This window comes from Lithohypha guttulata, assembly GCF_036872675.1.
Source record: "Lithohypha guttulata strain CCFEE 5908 chromosome Unknown scaffold_5, whole genome shotgun sequence".
Lineage (NCBI taxonomy): Eukaryota > Fungi > Ascomycota > Eurotiomycetes > Chaetothyriales > Trichomeriaceae > Lithohypha > Lithohypha guttulata.
Window position 1 is genome coordinate 803,007 of NW_027042754.1, and position 23,085 is coordinate 826,091.

The window sequence follows — 23,085 nt, forward strand, 5'->3', positions numbered from 1 at the left end:
TCTAGTGAATTCCTCACATGAGAATGTCTCGATAGTACTCATTAGTCGGACCTCAGTCAGCACAGACTCGCTGCTGGAATAATAGTCTTGCTATCTCATGCCAACCGATGAATGAATTAGTAAGTCTCCCAAAAGAAAACTTGTGCTTTAGAGCCACAAAACAGCTTATGGCATTATCACGAGATGAAGTCTAAATAAAGCATGTTCTCTGGTTCAGTGGCAGCCTACGAGCCATAAGAGACGTATAGAGCGCGTCTCCCAGACTTGCGATGTGCTGTTCGACGAGATTCACGTGGCCTAAGTCCAGGATATTACCAGACAGCTTCTATACTGACAGCAGCCACCCTAGTATAAGGACGGGTATTGTTGACTAGCCACGGCTCCAAGTACCTCTAACAGGAAGTCGAAGTCCGAAGTCAAGCTTCCTTGCTTATACTAAATATTAAAGCACTAGACCCCTTCCCTTCGCCAAGAGCGAAGAGTCTTGAAAAGACACCATGAAAGCGGCAGTCATTCTAAGCCCAGGATGCCCCGAGTCTTTCGCCACTGAAGAACTACCCATCCCTACTCCAGCCGTAGGCGAAGTCCTCGTTCGTGTCCGCGCTTTTGGACTCAACCGGAGTGAGCTCTTCATCCGGCAAGGCCATAGCCCAAATGTTCAGTTTCCGCGTGTGCTAGGTATCGAGGCTGTCGGCGAAGTTGTGGATGCACCAGGCAATGAGTTTGTCAAAGGAGCAGTGGTGGCGACCTGTATGGGTGGAATGGGTCGAATGTTTGACGGAGGCTAGATTTCAGGCGTACACCGCTCAAGTCGATAGCGGAGCAGGTCATTAATCACGAACCAAAGATTCAGGTCGGTAAGGTGTTTTACGGGCTCGAGAATATTGTCAAAGCACATGAAATGATGGACTCGAACCAGGCTGGTGGAAATACTGTCCTGCTTCCCTAGGAATAGCGGTCTCGCTGCCACCAATCTTGTGACAATCGCATGAACTGATTGTGATCATACACAGTACAACAATCTATCTATTCCTGAGATTCTATGTTAATGTATAGTACTTCTACTGTAAGCAATAGTTATATACGGTCGCCCTGCGCTTCGGCACGACTATATTCGGTGGATTCACAATACCCATCTAGGGCTGTCAAACCAAACAGCGTCCACCCACATGATATGGTTGCATTGTTTCAGCCATACCATATTCCTTTATATGTGATGCCTTGTTTTCCTGGACGCAAGGACATTTCCTGTGAACACAACATACCCTCTACTGCCTTGCCACTCTATTCTATTCGCCAAGTACCACCGATTGTAGAGTTCGTAATTCGTAAAGTCGTAATTTTTACACCCTCAGTGTGCCGCAATGGCCATACTGTGGCGAAGCGTACTATCGTCACTAGACTGTATCGCGGCTCTTTTCATCGCTTGCTCAAGCTCTTGAGTCGTAAATGGTTGGTCAAGGACGGTCGCCTGTCTTTCGAGTTTTACCTCTGGTATATTTGTAGGGTTTTCCACAGGCTGTGCTTGCTTAACAGTGGTCTGTTTTGAGATTCCAGCTACCGTAATGATTAGCAAAAAGGATTGATGCAAAAATAAGGAAGGCCCACCATTCAGCACGTCAGTATCATCGTCCGAATTCTCCCGAATATTTGCAGGTCGGTTTTCTGAGACAGTGCCTCTTCTGCTCACAGTGTTCGCGGGCTCGTGTGCTCGTCCATCTTTCGACGCTTTTGACGTGTGGCTCATATAGCTCGCTCTCCTGCTCTGCGACTTGGTACCTCCAGGGCTCATAATCCCCGACAGGGCTTGGGAGGATTTGCGTCGGACACTATTGAAAGCATCCGCGAAGGAGTATGAATCGAGCTTTTCTTTGTGTTCTGGATCGACCTTGCCTCGGTACTTGGACTTGGGAATTTCATTTGGCTTGTAGTATTCGATATCTGTCCGACCAGTGTAATGGCTGGGGTCTGAACTTGTGGAAGGGGTCGAGCTATTTGACGAGGATCCATCCTTCTTCTTGAATGTTTTACGAACACGATCTCGTAGTCCCATTCTCGCAAAAATGAATTATTGTCTCGTGACGTCGCAACAGGTAGTGGCGGGTAAGGGGATGGTGGCACAAAGAACGAAGACCTGGGTTAAGGTGGTTCAGGATCAGGAGTATCGAGAACGGATCGTTCGGGTGTGATGAAAGTGATACTGTATCTAAGGTGGATCGCAGTGTAGTGCTGGTACCGAGACAAAGGCTATAGATGATCGCTGTTCCGATTATGTGCAATTCTTGATGTGCTACTAGAGTGGTGCAGAGGATCACTGGCGAAAGAGAGATCCGGTCGAGCAACGTCGTAGTAGATAAGCCAGAACCATGGACGGATTAGCGTCAATTCTGGAAACGTTCATTATGTAGCATTGAGAGAGCACAGGCCTTGGATAAATCATGCCGGCGAGAATGAGGTGGACTCAAAGAACAAAGCCTGTGCCCCATCTATCCCATTACGGAGACCCCATTCGAAGCGGGTCCATCTTCTTGAGGCCACCACACGGTTAGAAGACCAGGCAAACAAGCCGTCCGAGAATTGCAACGTTGACATGCATGGTAAGAAACAAAGACATGCAAGATACCAGCGGTTGGTCGACTGAGTCGGACCGGAGTGAGGGAGACCAGGAGCGCGATCTGCAGCAACGGTACCTGCAGCAAGCCAGTCTTTGGATCAAAGCTCGTTGCTGGCTATTAGAGGCTGCAATCTGCGCTTGTTGGAACCGCTACTTCGTGTGCTTCGCTGTTTGCCTTACAGCTTCAGACAACCAGCTTCTGCTTGTTGAAGAACCCCGCTGTGCATCTCAGGATGTCACAAGAACTAAATCTCGTGTATGCTGCTTGGCTATCCCCAGACGGAAGGAATCGTGGAAGCCTTCTAGAAAAACTCAGTTCAACTAAGTTCTTGTGGATCCTAAATTTCGCCGCACTATTTACGACCAAGCTTCGTGTATCGCTTCACAAATGCCGATTGACTTAGGAGCTGAACGTCACAATCACAATATAAGGCTTTGGCGTCGGACCGATAATCGTCAGAAGCACACCGACCAGCAAAACTTTGCCGTGGCAACGTCTCTTACGCGACGACACGTATCTTACTCGGTGTTCACCCGTGTCTTCGTTATTTTGTGAGAATACACCCCTGGCAGAGCGGGATACGGATCTTGAAGCATGCACGTCCTCTCCATGTGACCGGTTGCGAGTTTGAAAGGCACCTGCATGTGATGCCACAGTAGCTTGTTTGACATTTTGTGTCTGTGCTGGTCGTCCTTGTCGTCCTCGAATAACTCAGTGCTTGTGAAGATCATGCTGTATCCTATCAATTACGTGAGTCCGCCAACAAATTTTAGGACTCGAGATTCATCCATAGTGTATAATCGAGACGCTGGACGATACCACCCGTCACATGATATCCACCATATGAAATAAGAACCAAACCTCAGCATTCATTTCTATTATCATCATCAACCATTACACGAAATAGTCGTTACCTCCCATTTGGATCTCAAGTGACCTTCCAGCTTTTCGTGCACAAACTCGCCTAAACTTTCTGTTTTGGTATCGTCGCAGCTTCCCCTCTTTGCGTCAAACCACATGGATTTACTGCTGCGAGGCACAAATGATATTGTACTGGCCTGGCATTGCAACATGACGCAACGAGTGCAAGAAACCGCCTTGCCTTGCTATAACGAGCAGGCTCACTCCACCGTTCTACTAGGTTGTCTATACTGCTGTAGCTAACCGTGATCACTGTCGATCGTCATGTTCTATGCGAGACGAGTGTCTTTAAGAACTTGTTGTAAATAAACATGCTTGTATTGTAATTATGCAGAGTTAATTCATGTATCAGGAAGTCTGATACTCCTCTTGGAGGACAAGGCTCTCACTTCTACCGCAATGACGACGCTCCTGCAGCTAACAGTACTGCTGGATCAGATCAAGGACATGCAGCAACTATATCCTCCAGCTCTACGTCACCACCCGAAGCTACACAGCCTTTAAACAAGGACATTCGTGTTCCAGCTGGAGAGAGTTCAACAGATGACCAAGGTGTAGCTGCCATATTTGAGACATCGACCTACTCTTCTCGTCCATTACCACCAGGAGATCCAGTCGGAAGTGTTGTAGACCATAACTCTTCTGACCCTTTAAAATATCGTCGTCCCGAAGCTACTACATCTTCAGACGCAGCAGCACGAGCAGCAGCTTCAGCTTGGATATCACACAATAGTAAGTTTATCCATGTATGCTGAAAATAACGCAGCGGTACCAGTGCACGCATTAACACCAGTTTAGCTAGCGGAAACATGTCGAGCGGTCTTCCGACAGCGGGCCATGAGAATCCCTACAGGGCTCAGCACGACCTCGATCCTCGAGTCGATGGTGGTCGCGCTGGCGACACCTCAAGATCTACCCATCACCACGACAGTGGGCTCTCGAGTAATGTGCCAGGTGCACGAACGGATACCTTAGGCGGACGTAACGACACTCTAGGTGGACGCAACGAAACACTGGGCAGCGGAATCGATACCCTTGGCGGACGAAATGATACGCTTGGTGCAAGATCCGACACCGTCGGAGGAAGATCTGATATTCTCGGCGGAACATCTGGTAATCTTGGTCAAAGCCTCACAGGCACGCATGCCCATGACACCAGCAGAGACTATCAGCCCAGCGGCCAAGGTTCTTCGACGTTGGCAGACACATCTACTACTGGCAACACAACGGGCTACCAAAGTCACACCGGTTTGGCAGGTACCGCCGATCCATCAGACCGGTCCGCAACCTATGGAGGCGCTCCAGCCACTCAAACCTCCGGCTACACTGGTACAGGTCTGACAGGAACTGACAGCCAACATGAAGGCAGTCAGCAGCCACAAGGTCTGGTTGGCAAGGTATTGGGCGCTGTTGGTTTAGGCTCGGCGTTAGGATATGGACAACAAGAATCCGAAGGCGTGAACGAGCCACGAGACACTACCACAACTCAATCAGGATCGGGGGTATCTCGAGAGACAGGACCTCCGCAACACTACCGACGAGAATCTATCCCAACAACTGCTTATCCTGGTCCTAATTCTGCTCAACCTATCTCAGCTCCTGTCGGAGGCACTCGTTCCTCATTCGGTCAGGCGGTTGGTGATCCAGAAGCTGGAGTTCCGAGGTCTACTGTTCATGATCTCATTACTACTGATGTTGGCGCAACTGGCAGTAGTCTCACGACTGGTGGTACGGGAATAACAGGAACCGGCATGGGATCACATTCCACGCATGACCACAGCCGACATGGAATTGTTGGCTCAACCACCGGTACACATCAATCCTCATTCTCCCCGAGTGGTACCCATGACACCTCGTTGACGTCTTCGACAGGCACTTACAATGCGCCATCAACTCAGTCTCACACCGGATCTCTAGGAACCACGTCGACATCCCGCCCCAACCAGACGTACACGATAACCTCTGGTGTGGGAACGCAACCATCTACGACATCCGATATTGGTACACGCGACAGCACTCGTCACCATCAGCCCCACACAAGTGCTCTTGGTACTACCCTTCCTGATCGATCTCGAGAAACTCCAATAGACGCTGTAGCAGCAGCTCCAGGTCGTCTACATGGCCAAGACGCTCAGCCCACACACTCCTCACCCTTGACCGGCCACAACGACAGAAACGATCAGACCACTCGTAACACAGCTCTCGGTGCAGGTGCAGGTGCAGCCACGGCGGCGGGTGTTGGTCACGCTCTCCACGATCGAGACAGGCACGATACTACAGGAGAGAGAAAGTATCCTGCATATGAGCCTCTTATGCCACTCAACCAGTCTCATGGTAATGACGCAGAGCGACGCGAACGAGCTCGTCTAGCAGACGAGGAGGAGAATCGACGACGACGTGAGAGAGAGGCTGCCGCCGGAGTTGGCACAGCTGCCTTTACCGGAGCTGGTGCATCAGCTCATGAAAAACATCACCACAGTACTGAACCGGAGGCTGCCCATCAGAGACATCATCACCAGTCGGAGCAGGAGAGTGGTCATCAGGAGAAGAAGCCAAGCATCTTCAAGAGAATTTTCAAGCGCCGAAAGAACGAACATACTGGTGAAGATGAGGAATACTCCACGGACGACGAGGAGGATAAAGCTGCCCACGCCAGCCGTGGAGGCCATCACGTACCTCAACATCACAGCAGTACCAAGGATAGGAACGTCTTGGGTTCTGCAGCTACAGGCACGGCGACACACGAGTCCCGTGACAGTGTCACCGACCTACCATATGACCCTGCCAAAGATCCTGAAGCAGCTCGACGCCTGAGCCGCGAACCTGGATATGACACGAGTCTAGGCAGAGGTACCGACGCCGCACCTCTTGGTCATAGTGAGGTGGGTGGCAATACCATGGGCGGATATGGCACAGGGACTGGCGTAGGAGCTGGAACTGGTCTCGGTACAGGAGCTGGTACAGGAGTCGGGACTGGTGTTGGCTCAGGACACCACATACCTACTCCTGCCGAGGTCGGTAACTTGGGAGAGGTCACTGACCACAGACGTTGAGTGAAGTGAGTTGCTCCTCCATGGACAAGAGGACTGACCCAGGGTCCGTGTATCTCGAACCGCATGACTATTTCAAAAAGAAGAGCACGAGACAGTACGAGGTGGCTTATCACTATAGATAGTAAGTCCTTCACGTAAATCATGGACAAAGTGTTACTGAACCTCTTCTCGACCTCACCTCGAGACGTGGATGTGTCCTGCAGATATCTATTGTATGATCTTCGCCCAGGCTTCTCTGAGCGTTTGACAGCACGAACGACCATAACTCGAAGCCGAAGCAGTACCACTACTCGCGTCCCACAGAAGTTACCACCCGTGCTGTAAGCTGTAATTACAATACAGGCAGTCGAGGGCACTGTGGCTGGTGCGCGGAGGAGCCGACGTTGCGCATCGGGAAAACGATGGCTTGCATTAGTGGATTATCTGAATGGGGCACTGATCGAATCTGGATTGAGGTTGCACGTTTCAGCTCAATGCTGTTCGTGTTTACAAACCCTATCATCCACGATTGCAGCTATATGACCACTCTATGGTTGCAGAACATCTGTCTTCTATGGTCGTGACGAAATCATGCCAATGGAAAGTAGTATTGACAAGGTCGTTGAGCTCTGTCGTTGCACATGTGCAAAATAAGAGGAGAAGTAAAGCAGAGTTAAGATCTCGGTTCCACTAGCAGGCCACTAAGTGAGTCTCCATCTAACTCATTCAGCTAGCTGGAGTTGACTACTGGCTGCGTGGTTGAGCCAGTCGTAACTAGCGTTTGTCTGGCGGTGCAACCAATCCTCCTGGGAACAGCCCACTGTGCAACAGGCCGCGACAACTAACGAGATGCATTGACTGCAGACTGCACCTTTGACGTTTGTCTGACCACACTCATCTTTACCGTCGCTCCTGGCACACCACACTCCTTTGCAACCTCAAACCTCTCTACCATTACCCTTCTTCCATTCTACTAGTACTTGACGCGTGTCGCAACTAACGAGCTTGCATGAGCTAACCAGCTCGACTTGAGTCTAGGCGAGCGCGTCAGAAACAGTCATGACCATGCTGTCGTCTTTCAAACACGAGGCTAAGCAGCAGGCGGTGGAGGATCTCGCTCGCGATCCTGACTCGAGAGTCTCCGCTTCAGATGTCGAGAAGACAATCCTGGAAGAAAGCCGTAAGGCTGGTGCACCTACCTTCATCTTCGATCCAGCTGCCTCTCCAGAAGAGAAGGCTGCACAGGCCAGGGCTGTAAGTACAGAACGCATTGTCTTGTGGTGTTGCTGATAGATTCTCAGCGAGGAAATGCCTTGCACACAAACCGACCGAAAGGTGCTGGCCTCAAATCCGACATCAACGACGGTCCCGACGACTACGACCTGCCTCCTCCCTCCACCGCTGGTGTTGTAGTACCATCCACGACTGAAGACCAGCAACCTCGAATGAATGGAAGTTTCCCCGAGGACGATCAATGGAAAAAGACTGGTTGGGCACCTCGCTTCGAGCTAAAGGACGAACACGAAGATGCAACCTTGATAACCGATCACCAGACTTTTCTCGAAGGCAAGCTTGATGATAAGTTCTTTGGGGATTGGTACCATAACGCTGCAGTTATTGTCTTTGCTTGCCTCGCATCCTGGCTGGTGGCTATCTGCGGAGGTGGGCTTGCATGGGTGACGATTGTCATGGCTATTTGTGGCACTTACTACCGAACATCAATCCGAAGAACACGCAGAAATTTCCGAGATGATATTACCAGGGAGTTGGCCAAAGGTCGTCTTGAATCAGACCATGAATCTTTGGAGTGGATGAACAGCTTCTTGGTCAAGTTCTGGCCCATCTTCGCGCCTAATCTCGCGACCAGCATCGTCCAATCTGTTGATCAGGTCCTCAGCACTTCTACACCAGCGTTCCTCGACAGTATGCGCATGGAGACGTTCACTCTTGGAACGAAGCCACCTCGAATGGAACATGTCAAGACCTATCCTAGGGAAGATCCTGAGATTGTAATGATGGACTGGAGATTCAGCTTCACTCCCACCGACACGATGGACATGACAGCCAGACAGCTCAAGAACAAGATCAATCCCAAGGTTGTGCTTGCCATTCGCATTGGAAAAGCAATGGTCAGTAAGTCCATGAAAATTATTGTCGAGGATTTCGCCTTCTCCGGCATAATGCGTGTCAAGATGAAGCTTCAGCTGCCTTATCCATACGTCGACCGTATTGATATCTGCTTTCTCGAAAGACCTGAGATCGACTATGTCTGCAAACCTCTAGGTGGCGAGACATTAGGCTTCGATATCAACTTCATACCAGGTCTGCAAAGCTTCATTATGGAACAAATTCATGCCAATCTTGCACCGATGATGTATGCACCAAACGTCTTCCCTATCGAGGTTGCCAAGATGCTGTCAGGTAATCCTGTGGATCTTGCCATTGGTGTGGTGGCCATCACTTTGCATGGTGGTCACGGCTTACGCAACCCAGACAAGTTCTCAGGCACCCCTGATCCCTATGTCGTTGTGTCTATCAATGGCAGAAACGAGCTTGGCCGAACTCAGACGATACATGAGAATGCGGATCCACGTTGGAACGAGACACTGTACATCATCATCACCAACTTCACAGACGCTTTGACGCTGCAAGTGTTCGACTTCAATGAACTTCGAAAGGACAAAGAGCTGGGCGCTGCAACCTTTCCTCTTGAGAGGCTTGAGTCTGTGGCTGAGCATGAAAGCGAGCACTTGGAAGTTATCGCTGGAGGCAAGCAACGAGGCGTGCTCAACTGTGATGTTCGATTTTTCCCCGTGCTCGAGGGCGGCAAGGATGCAGAGGGCAATGCTCTGCCTGCGCCCGAGTCAAACACTGGCATTGCTAGACTAACAATTGAACAAGCCAAGGATCTGGACTCTTCCAAGAGTATGGTCGGAGCTCTAAATCCTTATGGCGTGCTGCTGCTCAATGGCAAAGAGGTGCATATCACCAAGAAGCTAAAGAGAACAAACAATCCGATTTTTCCTGAACCCAGCACTTCAGTCCTGGTCACGGATAAGAGGAAGGCTCGAATCGGACTTGTCATCAAGGATGACCGAGACTTGGCCACAGACGCTGTCCTGGGAACCTACCAGATTAAACTAGATGATATGCTCACACTGATGCAGAAAGGACAGGAATGGTTCAACCTCCACGGTACGCAGTCAGGTCGTGCCAAGCTTATGGTTGAATGGAAACCTGTCGCTCTCACTGGCGTCACCAGTTCCGGTGGTTACATTACCCCAGTTGGTGTGCTTCGAGTTCACATGCAGAAGGCTTCCGACCTCAGGAACCTGGAGACTCTCGGTAAATCGGACTCATATGGCCGAGTATTGCTTAATGGTATCCCAAAAGGACGAACCGTTACATTCAAGAACAACCTTGAACCTACCTGGGATGAAGTCATCTATGTCCCAGTCCACACAATTCGTGAACGTATCACGCTCGAGGTTATGGACGAGGAGAAGTTGGGTAAGGACAGGTCGTTAGGTCAAATCGATGTCTCCCTGGCAGACTACATCAAGGAGAACGAGCAGGACGGTGGCTATCTTGTGCATGATACTAGGCAAGTCTTCAATGATGGCTTGAGATTGCAAGGAAAAGGTGGCGCGAAAGGAGTTCTTTCCTACACTGTATCGTTCTTCCCAACACTTAACGTGATAGACCCAGAAGAAGAGAAGGAAGAACAGGAGACAGCGCTGCCAGAAGTGTCGACCAGTGTGAACGGATCGGCGCCCGGCGTGGAAGGACAAAAAAGTTTAGAAGCTGCCGGCAACCTCTCAGTTCCTGTTGACCGTACAGAAAGCATTGCAGCTCCTTCTGTCAAGGCGCCATCGCTACAAGAATCAGTGTCGCTAGAGAAGAAGCAACCACCCAAGATACGTATGACTGTGGACGACCTACCTAAATACGAGTCTGGTCTATTGGTGTTCAAGCTCATTGAAGGAAACTTCCAGCACAAGAACGTCATGCTTGAGATCGTTATGGACGATCACATTTTCCCATCGTACTCCTCCGGCAAAGTTCGTCAACAGCACCACACATTCGGCGAAACAGGAGATGCGTTTATACGAGAGCTTGACTGGTCACGTATCACGTTGAGAGTGGTTGAGAAGGTTGATAAGGAAGGTGACGATGGCGAAGACCATGTCATCGCAAAGCTGACCGGACAAACGATACAGGTCTTGTCACAATGCTTGTACACACCTACAGAATTGACCATACGTGGCGACGATGGAGGTGTAAGCAAAGTGACTGTTAGCCTCAGATTCTTGCCTGTGCAAATGAACCTTGACCCCAGCGAAAGCATTAACAACATGGGCACGCTTCGTGTCGATGTACTGGACGCGGCAGAGCTACCTGCAGCTGATCGCAATGGTTATAGCGATCCTTATTGCAAATTCAAACTCAACGGCAAGGAGATTCACAAGACAAAAACTCAAAAGAAAACTCTACATCCTGCATGGAATGAAACGTTTGAGACGTTGATCTCTTCAAGGACTGCGGCAGACTTCCGTGTCGATATCTACGACTGGGACTTTGGTGACAAGGCTGACTTTCTGGGTGGCGCGAACATTAAGCTTGCAGAGCTGAAGCCTCTCGAAGCGAAAGAGTACACATATCCTCTGGATGGCAAGTCTGGTGTCATTCGCCTTAAGATGGTGTTCAAGCCCAGTTACATTACTCGATCGCGGCAAGGCACGTCCACTTTCCAAGGAACTTTTGCCCCAGCTGGCAAAGTAGTAGGTGCACCAGTGAAAGGTGTAGCCAAGGTTGGTGGAGGAGTGGTCAAGGGTGCTTCGTTCCTCAAACGCAACTTCACGCACAGAGGTAGCAAGGATGAGCCCGAGTTGGCTGTGAACGGAGTTCGAGAAGGTAGTCCTGTACCTGACGTGCTCGAGGCACCAGCGACACCTGCTAGGAGCATGGCGTTGAGTGACAACAATTCACCAATGGCCCCTGTGTCAACACACAACCGACATTCGAGCTATACATCGACCACTTTCGCTGGAGGTGCTCAGGGCACTGACAGCGGAACGGCACATTTCCTCATCGTTTCTGCTTCAGGCTTCCCTGAGAAGGCTGACGTTCAAGTTCACGTCAGTATGAAAGGCGCCAAGGGCAAGACGAAAGAACTTTACAAGACAAAGCATCTCAAACCTAAGGACGGTCTTGTCATGTTCGGCGAAGACGAGAATTTCAAGGTGGCTTGCGCTGCTGACACCACGTTCCAGATGGTTGTCAAGGATCATGAAGTTTTCCGTGACAAGGAGCTCGGGGAAGGTATGTTTTTCGTCTCCGACCAGGGAAGTGGCTCTGAACAGACAGTCAATTGTGGTAGTGGTACGGTTGTAATCCGCAGCAGCTTTGCACCTGAATCCGGTGTAAACAGTGGTATTGCAGATGCTTCACTGCTGAGGCCGAGTACGAGTGGTGCAGAAAGTCCTGTATCACGAAAGGAAGGAGGACCTAGGCGGAGTTTCTTCGGAAAGCGAGACGCGAGTGGAAGGATAGAGCCTGCCTAGATGACGGCTAATCCTTTCCACAAGGTATAAGATGTTTTTATGCGGGCTTTTTATCGTTCTAGCGAGGTCGTTCAGAGCTGTTGTTGGGCATTGCTACTGCGTTTGGTGCTTTCTTTCAACGATACCCACAATTACAGGGTAGAGTGAGGACAACGGACAGCAGAATAGAGATAGGTAGATAGGTGATATGGTGTTCCTCGTGGCTGTTCGATGCTGCCGGATCTTGCGGAATTCTAGGGCTAATTTGATTGCTTGTTCTTGGCTTTTTGCTCTATGTGTACAGTGCAACGTCGTCCTGCTACCATCGCCAGCACACACTATTCCAGCGAACTAGTCGTAACAGAGTCTGTCGCGGCGCTCCTACGTTCCCAACGGACAACAATAGAAAGCCTTCCAGACCTGACCCGAACGATAGACCATCTTGGAAAAGGCGCAATCTGTTGGTTCAAGCGTGGAAGTCTTGGCTTTGGGTGAGATTTTGCAGCACTTCATAGGCCAGCACTTTCCGCAGGTGGGAAAAATAAGCTGGCCATTGGCTCAATGTTTAACAGTTGTTGGCACTAGTGGCACTGTGTTTCAGGGTGAGAGCTCACGGAAGATGGAGTCCACGAGTCGCGACGTTCCCCTTGATTGGTTCTCTCAATCAAGCTACGAATGACAGACTGCGACCAAAAAAGTTGTCATGGGGAAAAACCTCCCCTGCATCAGCTTGCAGATCACACAACTTTTTTCGCTCGAAGCACTGCTGAAAGACATGCCCCTCACAAGCGGTGGGGAGCTGGGATTGTCAGATCGTGGAAGGTGTTGGTCAGAGGAAAGAAGTCCCGACGATGTCATTCCAGGCAATAAAAAGCTACGATTTCCACTGTTGTTTCAGACCATAATCAGTTTAAAATCAATAACCTCAAACTCATTGTGTTGATTCCCTGTAACACTACGACCTTCTCCGTCTGTTCCTGGCTACGACGGTCCACTTTCTAAATCAATTATCGAGCTTTGTGGTAAGTGATTGCAGACCGCCTTGTGTGACCAGGTGGAAAAAGCCACATCGTGCACAGGAACCGGGCAACGTGTTCATACTGGTGGCTGGACTTGGAACTCGCGATTGTTCCGATCCCAGAACGCAGGTAGCAGACTCTTTCGGTCACTCCTTTCGCAGTCTGATGGAGTAGAGAGTTCTTATCACCACTGCCTTTTTCCACCCTTGTCATTATCGTCCATTTCTGTGTATAAAGTCTGACAGAATTCCGTTTCTAGACATTCACCTGAGACAAGAGACATACAATTGTCATTATGGCGTCCAAAGCAATTCCTTCACACCTGCGACCTCAGGCCGCCGCCAACGGCTCTGCAGAAGCCCCCAGACATCATGGAAAGACACAATCCCACGTGGTGAGTCTTTCTCCTCCAATCCTTTTTGGACAAGCGAGTGGATGAAGATTGCATACAAAGGAGCTAGGCATGCCTGTATAAAGACAGTTGTGTGCTGCGTGCGGCTCTAGCTTGAGGATTACCATTCTATAATTCTATAGAAAGTGAAGATCAGCTTGAGTGGCCTGGCACTTTCCGCACTTCAAAGTGTTTACCACTTCTGAAGGAACGATGGCCGCGTCCCGCACTTCGTTTGCCAATTACTCGAAATCCAGCGACTGCACACCTTTGTTTTCTTCCCGTTCACATCACCTACATTCCTACCACACCCTACCACCCACACCACCAGACTTTGATTCAGAGTCCATTTCAGAGATGACGGATAAATCACTAATGCCCAGCCAGGCTTTCGAGAACACATCTACGAATGTCGCAGCCAGTCAGATGCGAAATGCACTGAACCAGTTGTCTGAGACGGTCGATGACCCTTCCCAGAAGAAGAGATTTGAGGCTGAGATGGACAACTTCTTCGCTTTGTTCCGAAGATATCTCAATGATCGAGCTAAGAGCAATACAATTGACTGGAACAAAATCAATCCACCTGCACCAGAACAGGTGGTCAACTATGACAAGCTCCCCAACAGTGATGCGGTCGACTTCTTGAACAAGCTCGCAGTCGTCAAGCTCAATGGCGGTCTCGGTACTTCCATGGGTTGCGTAGGTCCCAAGTCTGTCATTGAGGTTAGAGACGGCATGTCCTTCCTCGATCTCTCCGTCAGACAAATCGAATACCTCAACCGAACCTACGATGTCAACGTCCCATTTGTCCTCATGAACTCGTTCAACACTGACGACGACACTGCCTCCATTATCAAGAAGTACGAGGGTCACAACATTGATATCCTGACCTTCAACCAGTCCCGATATCCTCGTGTCCTCAAGGACTCCCTTCTACCTGCACCAAAATCCTTCAAGTCGCAGCTCTCAGACTGGTATCCTCCAGGTCACGGTGACGTGTTCGAGTCTTTGTACAACTCAGGCATGCTTGACCAGTTGATTGAAAGAGGCGTTGAGTACATCTTCATGTCCAACGCTGACAACTTGGGTGCCGTGGTTGATCTGCGAATCCTGCAACACATGGTTGAAACTAAGGCTGAGTACATCATGGAGTTGACAGACAAGACCAAGGCCGACGTCAAGGGTGGTACCATCATCGACTACGAGGGCAAGGCTCGTCTCCTGGAAATTGCTCAAGTTCCAAAGCAATACGTCAATGAATTCAAGTCGATCAAGAAGTTCAAGTACTTCAACACCAACAACATCTGGATGAACGTCAAGGCCATCAAGCGAGTCGTCGAAGAGAACGCTCTTGAGCTTGAGATCATTCCCAATGAAAAGTCCATCCCTGCTGACAAGAAGGGTGAGGCCGATCTATCTGTTCTCCAGCTAGAAACTGCTGTTGGCGCTGCCATTCGATTTTTCAAGAACGCTCACGGTGTCAACGTCCCAAGAAAGCGATTCTTGCCTGTCAAGACTTGCTCTGATCTCATGCTCGTGAAGTCCAACCTCTATACACTCAGCCACGGACAGCTGGTAATGGATGCTTCACGATTTGGTCCTGCCCCTCTCATCAAGTTGGGTGGTGATTTCAAGAAGGTTGCTCAATTCCAGAAGAGAATTGGCAGCATTCCAAATATCGTCGAGCTTGACCACTTGACTGTTACTGGTGATGTCAACTTCGGTCGAGGCATCGTTCTTAAGGGCACTGTCATCATTGTGGCTACCGAGAACAGCACCATTGATATTCCTCCCGGTTCTGTCTTGGAGAACGTGGTTGTACAGGGCAGCCTGAGAATTCTCGAGCATTAAATGCTGTACCATTATCGATCGGATTACTGTTGAATCTCGTTGACAAGCAAGCAAGCAAGCAAGCAAGCAACTTATGGCGTGATACATAGAGCGAGTATGTGAACATTATGGTAGCGATATTGACTGATGGAGCTTAATGCATACATGACGGAATGGGTACTATAGAGTTATCGGATGTGGGTGCATACAAGCGACTGAGCTCGCATGGTATATGTGTCAGCTCTTGTTGCTACACGAGAATGTGTTCGGCATAAAATCAAAAACATGAATCAAATCTTAAGCGAATGATCCTTTTGTGACTTCCAGTCACTTCCACTTTTCGATTCTTCGTGCTTTGTTCCATCCCCGTCGGATGCAGCCTCGCATGTCCGTGAAGTAATCAACCTGTCTGTGCTTCCCTTGTTGTGGGCATGAGATAGAGTCAACCATCGACTTACGCCACCGCGCTGAATTCGACGACACTCGCTGATCCCATCAAGAGTCGAATTTCTGGACATGATCATAAGAGTCTGACTAATCAGCGTCTTCATCTTCCTTACACTGACGAGATCGTATTAAGCAACACAGCTTCCTTTTAATCAACCATCACCACTGCCTCTAAATCCCTCACATATCAGATATAACCACTGCACATCCACGCGGAAGTAATACTCATTAATACTGCACCACCATGTCATCATCTCAGCCTCCACCCCCATCATCATCAGAAGACGCCACACCCACAACCACACCCAACCCCAGTGCCAACACCACTCCCAGCCAAAAAGGAACATTCACCCTCCTCCTCTTCGCCTCCGCCCAATCCTACTGCTCCAATACCGAATCCCTCACCCTCCCCGCCCCCATGACTTTACGGACACTGTTTGACGAGTTAGAGCGGCGATGGCCTGGCGTAGGCGAGAAAGTGCTGAGAGGGAGTCAAATCGTGGTGAATTTGGAGTATGTGGATTGTGAGTGGGAGGAGAGGGCGGGCGAGAAGGGGGAGAGAGTGGTTGTTGGGGCGGGGGATGAGGTTGGGGTTGTGCCGCCTGTTAGTGCTGGTTGAGGGGGGAGGTGGGAGAAGGGAAGGAAGGGCAGGAAGGGCAGGAAGGGAGGGAAACCGTTGCGAAGATCTGTGCATCTTTTTGGACGACGCCCTGACCTGAACATGATGGATGTATGGACGATGGGATGGTTGAATGTGTTCTTAATGGATAAGGTTGATCGAATCAATCATGACGAAGCAGAAGAAGATGTGGGAATTAATTGTATGGTTACTTGAGCGAAGGACGGATTCCGCAAGCTATTTGGGGAACGCAGTACCAACCCTTTGCACCTGAGAAGGCGGTCGAATGTCATTGTGCTAATGCTAATACTCCTACTTCCTCTTCTTATTGCCTCTTGCTGCCTCTTCTGTTCTGCATTCAGGACAATACCATTGCTCTTCGTCAGGAGCCTGCTTCATGCCCAAGCAAGATATGTGGAACCACTCTCTCTTACAACTAGGATTCTCGCAACCAACCATCTCTCCATAACTAGGCTGATTGCAGTAGCAATACCTCTTATCGTCCGTCTCCTCCTCATCTTCACTAGCGCTCTGAGGCTCGGGCTGGTGGGCCTGCTTCTTTCTTCTTCGCTTGGCTTGCGAGGTATCTGTGTCTGAGGCATCGGCTGAAGAGAGAACGCTATCCTCACTTGCTTCGGTACCACCTCTCACGCCCCGGACAGCGGGAGATCCTGCCTTCTTGCGGCCACCAGACTGTGACAAGCGGACATGCTTAGTGTGCTTGTTCTTTAGTTTGGTGACTTGCTGATGAGGCACTTTCTTCGTAACTCCTGCTGCGACCTTTTTACTTACTGGTACTGAACTGCGAGGAATGCTGCCAGCGCGGCTGCCAGTTGGTGTACCAGCTTTTGGAGTTCCAGGCCCGATGGAGGATTGACGCAAGCCTGAAGGTTGTGAAGGCATGTTGATGCCTGTGGTTGAGAGATTGAGTTTTCGACGCTTACTATCTGCCCCTATCGATTGCTCTCGCTCTTGCCCTTGCTTTTGGGACTGTGCTACAACTGCGATTGGAGTTGCCGGCGTTGAGTTCCGTTGTGGCTGTGTTATCGATGTCGCTATCTGCTGGACCTGCCGTGGCGGTGGTTGGCGGATGGTTGGGATCACTTGAGAGTTGGCACGAGCCGCGCCAGTGTTCAGCGCACTTATTTTTGCTGCCTGGAGTGGTATATTGCTTTGTGGTATGTCAAATGGCAGTTTCTGATTGTCTGTTTTGCGGCTGTACAAACTGGACAAGTACTCGTCTTCGTCAAGCTGACCGGCCTTTTGCAGTTGTTGTAACCTCACGTCAAACTTTCTAAGTTGGCGATCCAGTATCGAAAGTGCTTTCTCGCTATGAGCCACTTTCTTGTCCTGGAATTCGAGGCAGATATCATAGTGTTTTCGGTTGTAAGCTGCGAATTCTTGTTCTTTAGGATGCATGACTAGCGATCCATGGTTCTTCACCTGTTTTTGTAATGTTGCTTCTTTGCTAGTAATGCTTGACAGTGACTTTTGCTGCTCTTTGTCAATAGCCTGGATCTCCTCCATCATGTAATTGATTTCGGCTGGCAAATTGGCCGCATCATGAATGAATTGTTCGAGTAGAGTCGCACAATCGCCTACTTCTCCTGCCATATTGCAGAATTTGGGTGCGCCTGAAATGTTGTTGCAAACTGCAAATGACTGTGTAGTTGCTTGTTGTTCTGACACATGGAGATTTCGAGAACAAGGTTGAGAAATAGAGTGACACGGAGTCAAGTCTGTAAGTGGAGTTCCAGAGGCGTCGTGCCTGACTAATTTGAGCCGCGTTCCACGTGATGCATTAGTGGCTGGCAGATCCCAGTCCAGCTCAAGGTTGAGATTCAAACGTACTCTTATAGAAACATCGCGGCACTTGGAAATTCCATCGCCTACTGTCTGTCAATGAACCTGGCCTTCCAATGTTTATCTCTGGTTAGAATGTGTTGGGAGCAACTTCGCGTTAACACGAGCTCTGCTGCCTCACAAACCGTGATGAAGTGATCGCGATCACCGTGAATCATGGCGCAAGACATAGTCGAAGAGTACAACCACCAATCGACGTTCACGTACTCTTCCAAAATCGAAGACGAAATCCGCAATGGTGCGGTCGAAAAGCCTAAAGGGTATCGCGTGTCGTGGCACCATAACCCTGACGTTGAGCGCTATCATTTCGGTCAATTGCACCCTATGAAAGTATGGCGCCTCACACTCACCAAAAGCCTTATAATGGGCTATCAAATGCACAATGCTATGGATCTCTATTCCTCACGTCCTGCTTACAAGGAGGAAATTGCCCGTTTCCACAAGGAAGACTACGTCGAATTTTTGTCAGTCGCGACTCCCAAGAATCTCATCGAAATGTATCCGGAACTTGCCCAGCCAACAGGGTTCAGCTCATCTGTCTACGGCGTGGGAGATGACTGTCCAATTTTCGACGGGCTTTTTGAGTACTGTTCATTCTATGCTGGTGCCTCAATCGACGCTGCCAGTAAATTGGTTAATCAGCAGTCTGATATCGCCCTTAACTGGACGGGAGGGCTGCATCACGCGAAGAAAGGCGAGGCATCTGGCTTCTGCTACGTCAATGACATCGTCCTAGCTATAATTGAACTGCTAGCCTATCATCCACGAGTCCTGTACATCGACATAGACGTGCATCATGGTGATGGAGTGGAATCTGCATTTTGGAGCACCGACCGAGTCTTCTGTGTTTCCTTCCATAAATACGATAAGGAAGTATTTTTCCCTGGAACAGGCCCACTAGACAGTACAGGTCCGCATCACCCCGATAATCCTGGACGGAATCACACCATCAATGTGCCTCTCAACGACGGCATAACGGACGCAGATTATGCCTACCTGTTTGATACAGTTATTGGAGCAGTTACCCGGAACTATGACCCTTCCGCGATTGTTCTACAATGTGGAGCTGATAGTTTAGGCCACGACCGGCTTGGATGTTTCAACCTCAACATTAAGGGTCATGGACATTGCGTGCAATATTGCACCGATTACTGTACGAAGTTCAAGAAGCCACTGCTAGTGCTTGGTGGTGGTGGCTACACACCTCGCAACGTGGCCCGGGCTTGGGCTCACGAGACTTCGATCACCATTGGCGCTGCAAACAAGATCGATCCCGACTTGCCGGAGGACATGCCGTATCGTGAACATTTCAGAAGGGAGGGCATGACCTTGTTTCCTAACCTCGGAGGCTGGAAAGGACAGAATCTTAACACAAGAGCTGATATTGATAAGATTGTGCGATCAGTGCATGAACAAATGAGATATATACGAGGTGCACCATCAGTACAAATGAATTACATCCCCAAAGAAGTGAACCAATGGCGCGAAGAGGCTGAGAAAGAGCATCAAGCGAGGCGTATGGAAAGAGAGGAACGAATGGAAGAGAGAGATGGTGCTGGAGGATTGCTAGCATTGAAGAGTCGTCGAAGAGAACTTGAGAAAAATGGTCTTTTCGCCGGCAATATGGGCAACATGAAGACGAGCGAATTCATGACCGGCCCCATAAGCGGCTGAACGTCTTAAAAACCTTGATCCGACATGCAGGCTCTGCCAGTCCTGAACAACACAATTGTGAGTCCCAGACGGCTTTGATGATGTGCTGATCAACGAACATGCACTTTTCGCAAACGCATCAATGGCAGGATTCTCATGCTCCACACCTTGTAAGGGTGTCGGCACCAAGCCTTAAAAGTCTTTTTGACATGTGGTGCATCACAACCCGGCACTAAACTGGCCTGTTGGCGAACGTCCTTGTACAGATGCCACATGGCGAAAGCATGGGGGTGTAGCAATCCCATGACCAAACAAAAACCAAAATTGTGGTCTACTTATCTACAAGGACAACCTCGCTTGCCCCTAAGTTGGACACGACACCATGTGAGGCGGAACGTTCTCGAGGTGCTGAAAGATTACTGTTCGTCTATAGTGTCAGTCTACGTATGCTTGTCGTATTCCTACGACGAATACGCGACCTGGGTTCGCTGGCATTGTGATCTTTGATCCCTGCAGTGGGCCTTGAAGCCCCCATCTTCCAACCCAGGGTCGACAGCTCCGAGCCTGGATAGATGTCCGATTCTCGTGATGCAAAAGTGACTCTGTATGGGCATTAGCTGGACGCAAGAACGCAGAACGGTGTGCTCCTCAGAAGACATATTGGATTACATTCCTAGGACGTTGGAAATTCATGGGGTCCGAGAGGCGTAGTGAAGACGAACCTGTACGATCAGGTGCAGGCTCGAAATGTACAGCTGTGTGCGACCCTGTCAAGAGAGCCTGCATTGTGCATCTCTGAATATAGAGGGTTCTCGGCTGGATGCGATTATTTTGCCAGGTTATGTTGCGAGAGATCATAAACTCCAGGGGTGTTCTCTTTAACAGCTGTTGAATCACAAGCCTTTTTTAAGAGTGCTTAGAACTCGGAATTTCCTTCTTTTTTTTTTTCCCCCATGGCTTGAATTGGAATTCTGAAGTCGCGATTATCTCACTGTATCGGCTAGGAAATTGACCCCTAAGGTTTCTACGACATGCTCAATATCTACTAATCAAACCCTTTTCGTGGTAGTGCCGAGGCAGGTGCCAATCAAGCTTGAACCTGAACCTCAACTACCATCACGAGCTGCACACTACACACATCATCCTGGGTGGCCTGACTGTTCTCAGCCTGTTCGCTCCCGCAATGCCCGATACAGCTCATGTTAATCGTGCATGGTCAGATTACTCGGCTGCCTGATCATCGTTGTAAGTCCAAGCACACCAAGATTTTGTGATCTAGAAGAGCTGTACTCCGTGTCGTTTCTAGCAAGCACCCACTTACTCAGAAACCATCATACAATATGCTTCCCTGGCTTGTGGTTGCTGCTGTAGCGGCATATACAGGGTATCAGATCTTTGGTGCAATCTACAATATCTATTTTCACCCACTAGCCTCCTTTCCAGGTCCGAAATTATGGATTGCTTTCCCTGTCCTCCGTCGCATTTTCGCCGCGACGGGTAATCTTGATCGTGAACTCATAAAGTTTCATCAGCGATTCGGTGAAGTCGTTCGGTTCACAGATGACAGTCTATCATTCACCACAGCACAAGCTTGGAAAGATATATATGGTTATGGCCATGGTTCCAAGCAATGGCCAAAGGAAGTGAGTATTCTTCAACTATGCCGCACTCAGATGCATTCACGCGACTGGTGGTTTGCAAAACTGGCAACTCACTTTAGTGTGATTGCGTACGTCTGGAAGGCCGCCTTTGATGATCACCATATTTCACGGTTGTGGCAACGACTTGACATTACTAAGAACTAACAGTGCTTAGGAGTTCCGGCCTCCTGGCTCCGTGAACAACATCTTATTCTGTAACGATGTCGAACACGCCAGGTTTCGAAAGGCTTTGGCACCTGCCTTCTCCGAACAGAGCTTGAGACTACAAGAAGACTTGATCAAAGGTTATGTCGATATCCTCATCGCGAGTCTACGAGAGGAGGCAGACAAGGGGCAGAATGCTGACATGACGATGTGGTACAACTTGACGACATTCGATATCAGTAAGTATTTGCTCCCAGCCTGGAATCGAAAGCACTAACACAACTCAAGTATCTGATCTTGCATTTGGAGAACCATCGAACTGCTTGAAGAACAAGGCATACACTGAATACATTATTACGATTTTCAAATTCCTTCAGGTCGTGCCAATGATACAGCTAGCGAAATTCTACCCTTCTATCTGGAAGACCATCAGCCTCTTTATTGGCAAGAGTGTTCAGACCAAGAGAGAAAACCTATTCAAAATTGGTACTGATACAGCCATGAAACGCAAGAACGACAGATCGAAAGACGGGAGAGGCGATTTCATGGAGGCTCTGCTCAGGCACAGTGAGATGAAAGACCCCATCAGTGATGCGGAGCTAGGTAGTAACGCGCATATACTCTTTAGTAAGTATCACAATGATCCGCTACAGCTAGAAAGATCCAATACCTAGATTCATCCTCTCGGGCTAACCTCGTCCCAGTGGCAGGATCAGAAACCTCTTCTACCTTACTCGCTGGCACAACCTACTACATGCTCAAAACACCCGGCGTAATCCAGAATGCAATGCAGGAGGTCCGCTCCGCATTCGAGAACCAAGACGATATAACCTTCACCTCAGCCTCAGCCAAGATCCCCTACACACTAGCATGTCTCGAAGAAGGTCTAAGAATGTACCCACCAGTACCTACCTGCCTCGTCCGAACCACTCCAGAACCCGCAACAATCTCAGGCTACGCCGTGCCAGCAGGTACACACGTTGGCGTCCACCAACTAGCAGCGAACATGTCCCATCGAAACTTTAGTCAGCCAGACTCTTTCAAGCCAGAGCGATGGATGCCGGAATTGAACTCGGACGAAAAATCGCCTTTTTATAGCGATAATCGCGATGCTCGTCAGCCTTTCTCGATTGGGCCCCGAAATTGTATTGGTATGAATCTCGCTTTTGCGGAGATGCGGCAGATATTGGCTAGAGTGCTGTGGAATTTCGATTTGGAGCTTGTGGACAAGGAGCAACATTGGGCGAAGCAGAAGACGTATGTTGTTTGGGCCAAGGAACCCTTGCTTTGTCATATTAGAGCTCGGAAGAGTGTGTAGACCACGCTGGTGCTTTTACAGAAGCAGCG

The 23,085-nt window shown here is 49.5% G+C and overlaps 5 protein-coding genes across 5 annotated transcripts; 4 read left to right on the forward strand and 1 right to left on the reverse strand.

Moving 5' to 3' along the window:
* Positions 1-1,351: 1,351 nt before the first annotated feature.
* On the reverse strand, positions 1,352-2,053 carry LTR64_006740 (uncharacterized protein; the record flags this gene model as incomplete). Its single annotated transcript, XM_064901069.1, has 2 exons — positions 1,352-1,557; positions 1,609-2,053. The coding sequence occupies 2 exons, from the start codon at positions 2,051-2,053 to the stop codon at positions 1,352-1,354; spliced, it is 651 nt and encodes a 216-aa protein (XP_064752145.1).
* Positions 2,054-7,627: 5,574 nt separating this feature from the next.
* Positions 7,628-12,132, forward strand: TCB2 (Tricalbin-2; the record flags this gene model as incomplete). The annotated part of the gene is made up of 2 exons (XM_064901070.1): positions 7,628-7,822; positions 7,870-12,132. 2 exons carry the CDS (start codon positions 7,628-7,630, stop codon positions 12,130-12,132), a joined length of 4,458 nt encoding a protein of 1,485 aa, XP_064752146.1.
* Positions 12,133-13,425: 1,293 nt separating this feature from the next.
* UGP1 (UTP-glucose-1-phosphate uridylyltransferase) lies at positions 13,426-15,372 on the forward strand (the record flags this gene model as incomplete). The annotated part of the gene is made up of 2 exons (XM_064901071.1): positions 13,426-13,524; positions 13,909-15,372. 2 exons carry the CDS (start codon positions 13,426-13,428, stop codon positions 15,370-15,372), a joined length of 1,563 nt encoding a protein of 520 aa, XP_064752147.1.
* A 3,064-nt stretch (positions 15,373-18,436) lies between these two features.
* On the forward strand, positions 18,437-19,954 carry HOS2 (histone deacetylase; the record flags this gene model as incomplete). The annotated part of the gene is made up of 1 exon (XM_064901072.1): positions 18,437-19,954. The coding sequence occupies one exon, from the start codon at positions 18,437-18,439 to the stop codon at positions 19,952-19,954; it is 1,518 nt and encodes a 505-aa protein (XP_064752148.1).
* Positions 19,955-21,273: 1,319 nt separating this feature from the next.
* On the forward strand, positions 21,274-23,056 carry LTR64_006745 (uncharacterized protein; the record flags this gene model as incomplete). The annotated part of the gene is made up of 4 exons (XM_064901073.1): positions 21,274-21,576; positions 21,749-21,977; positions 22,027-22,365; positions 22,443-23,056. 4 exons carry the CDS (start codon positions 21,274-21,276, stop codon positions 23,054-23,056), a joined length of 1,485 nt encoding a protein of 494 aa, XP_064752149.1.
* Positions 23,057-23,085: the final 29 nt, after the last annotated feature.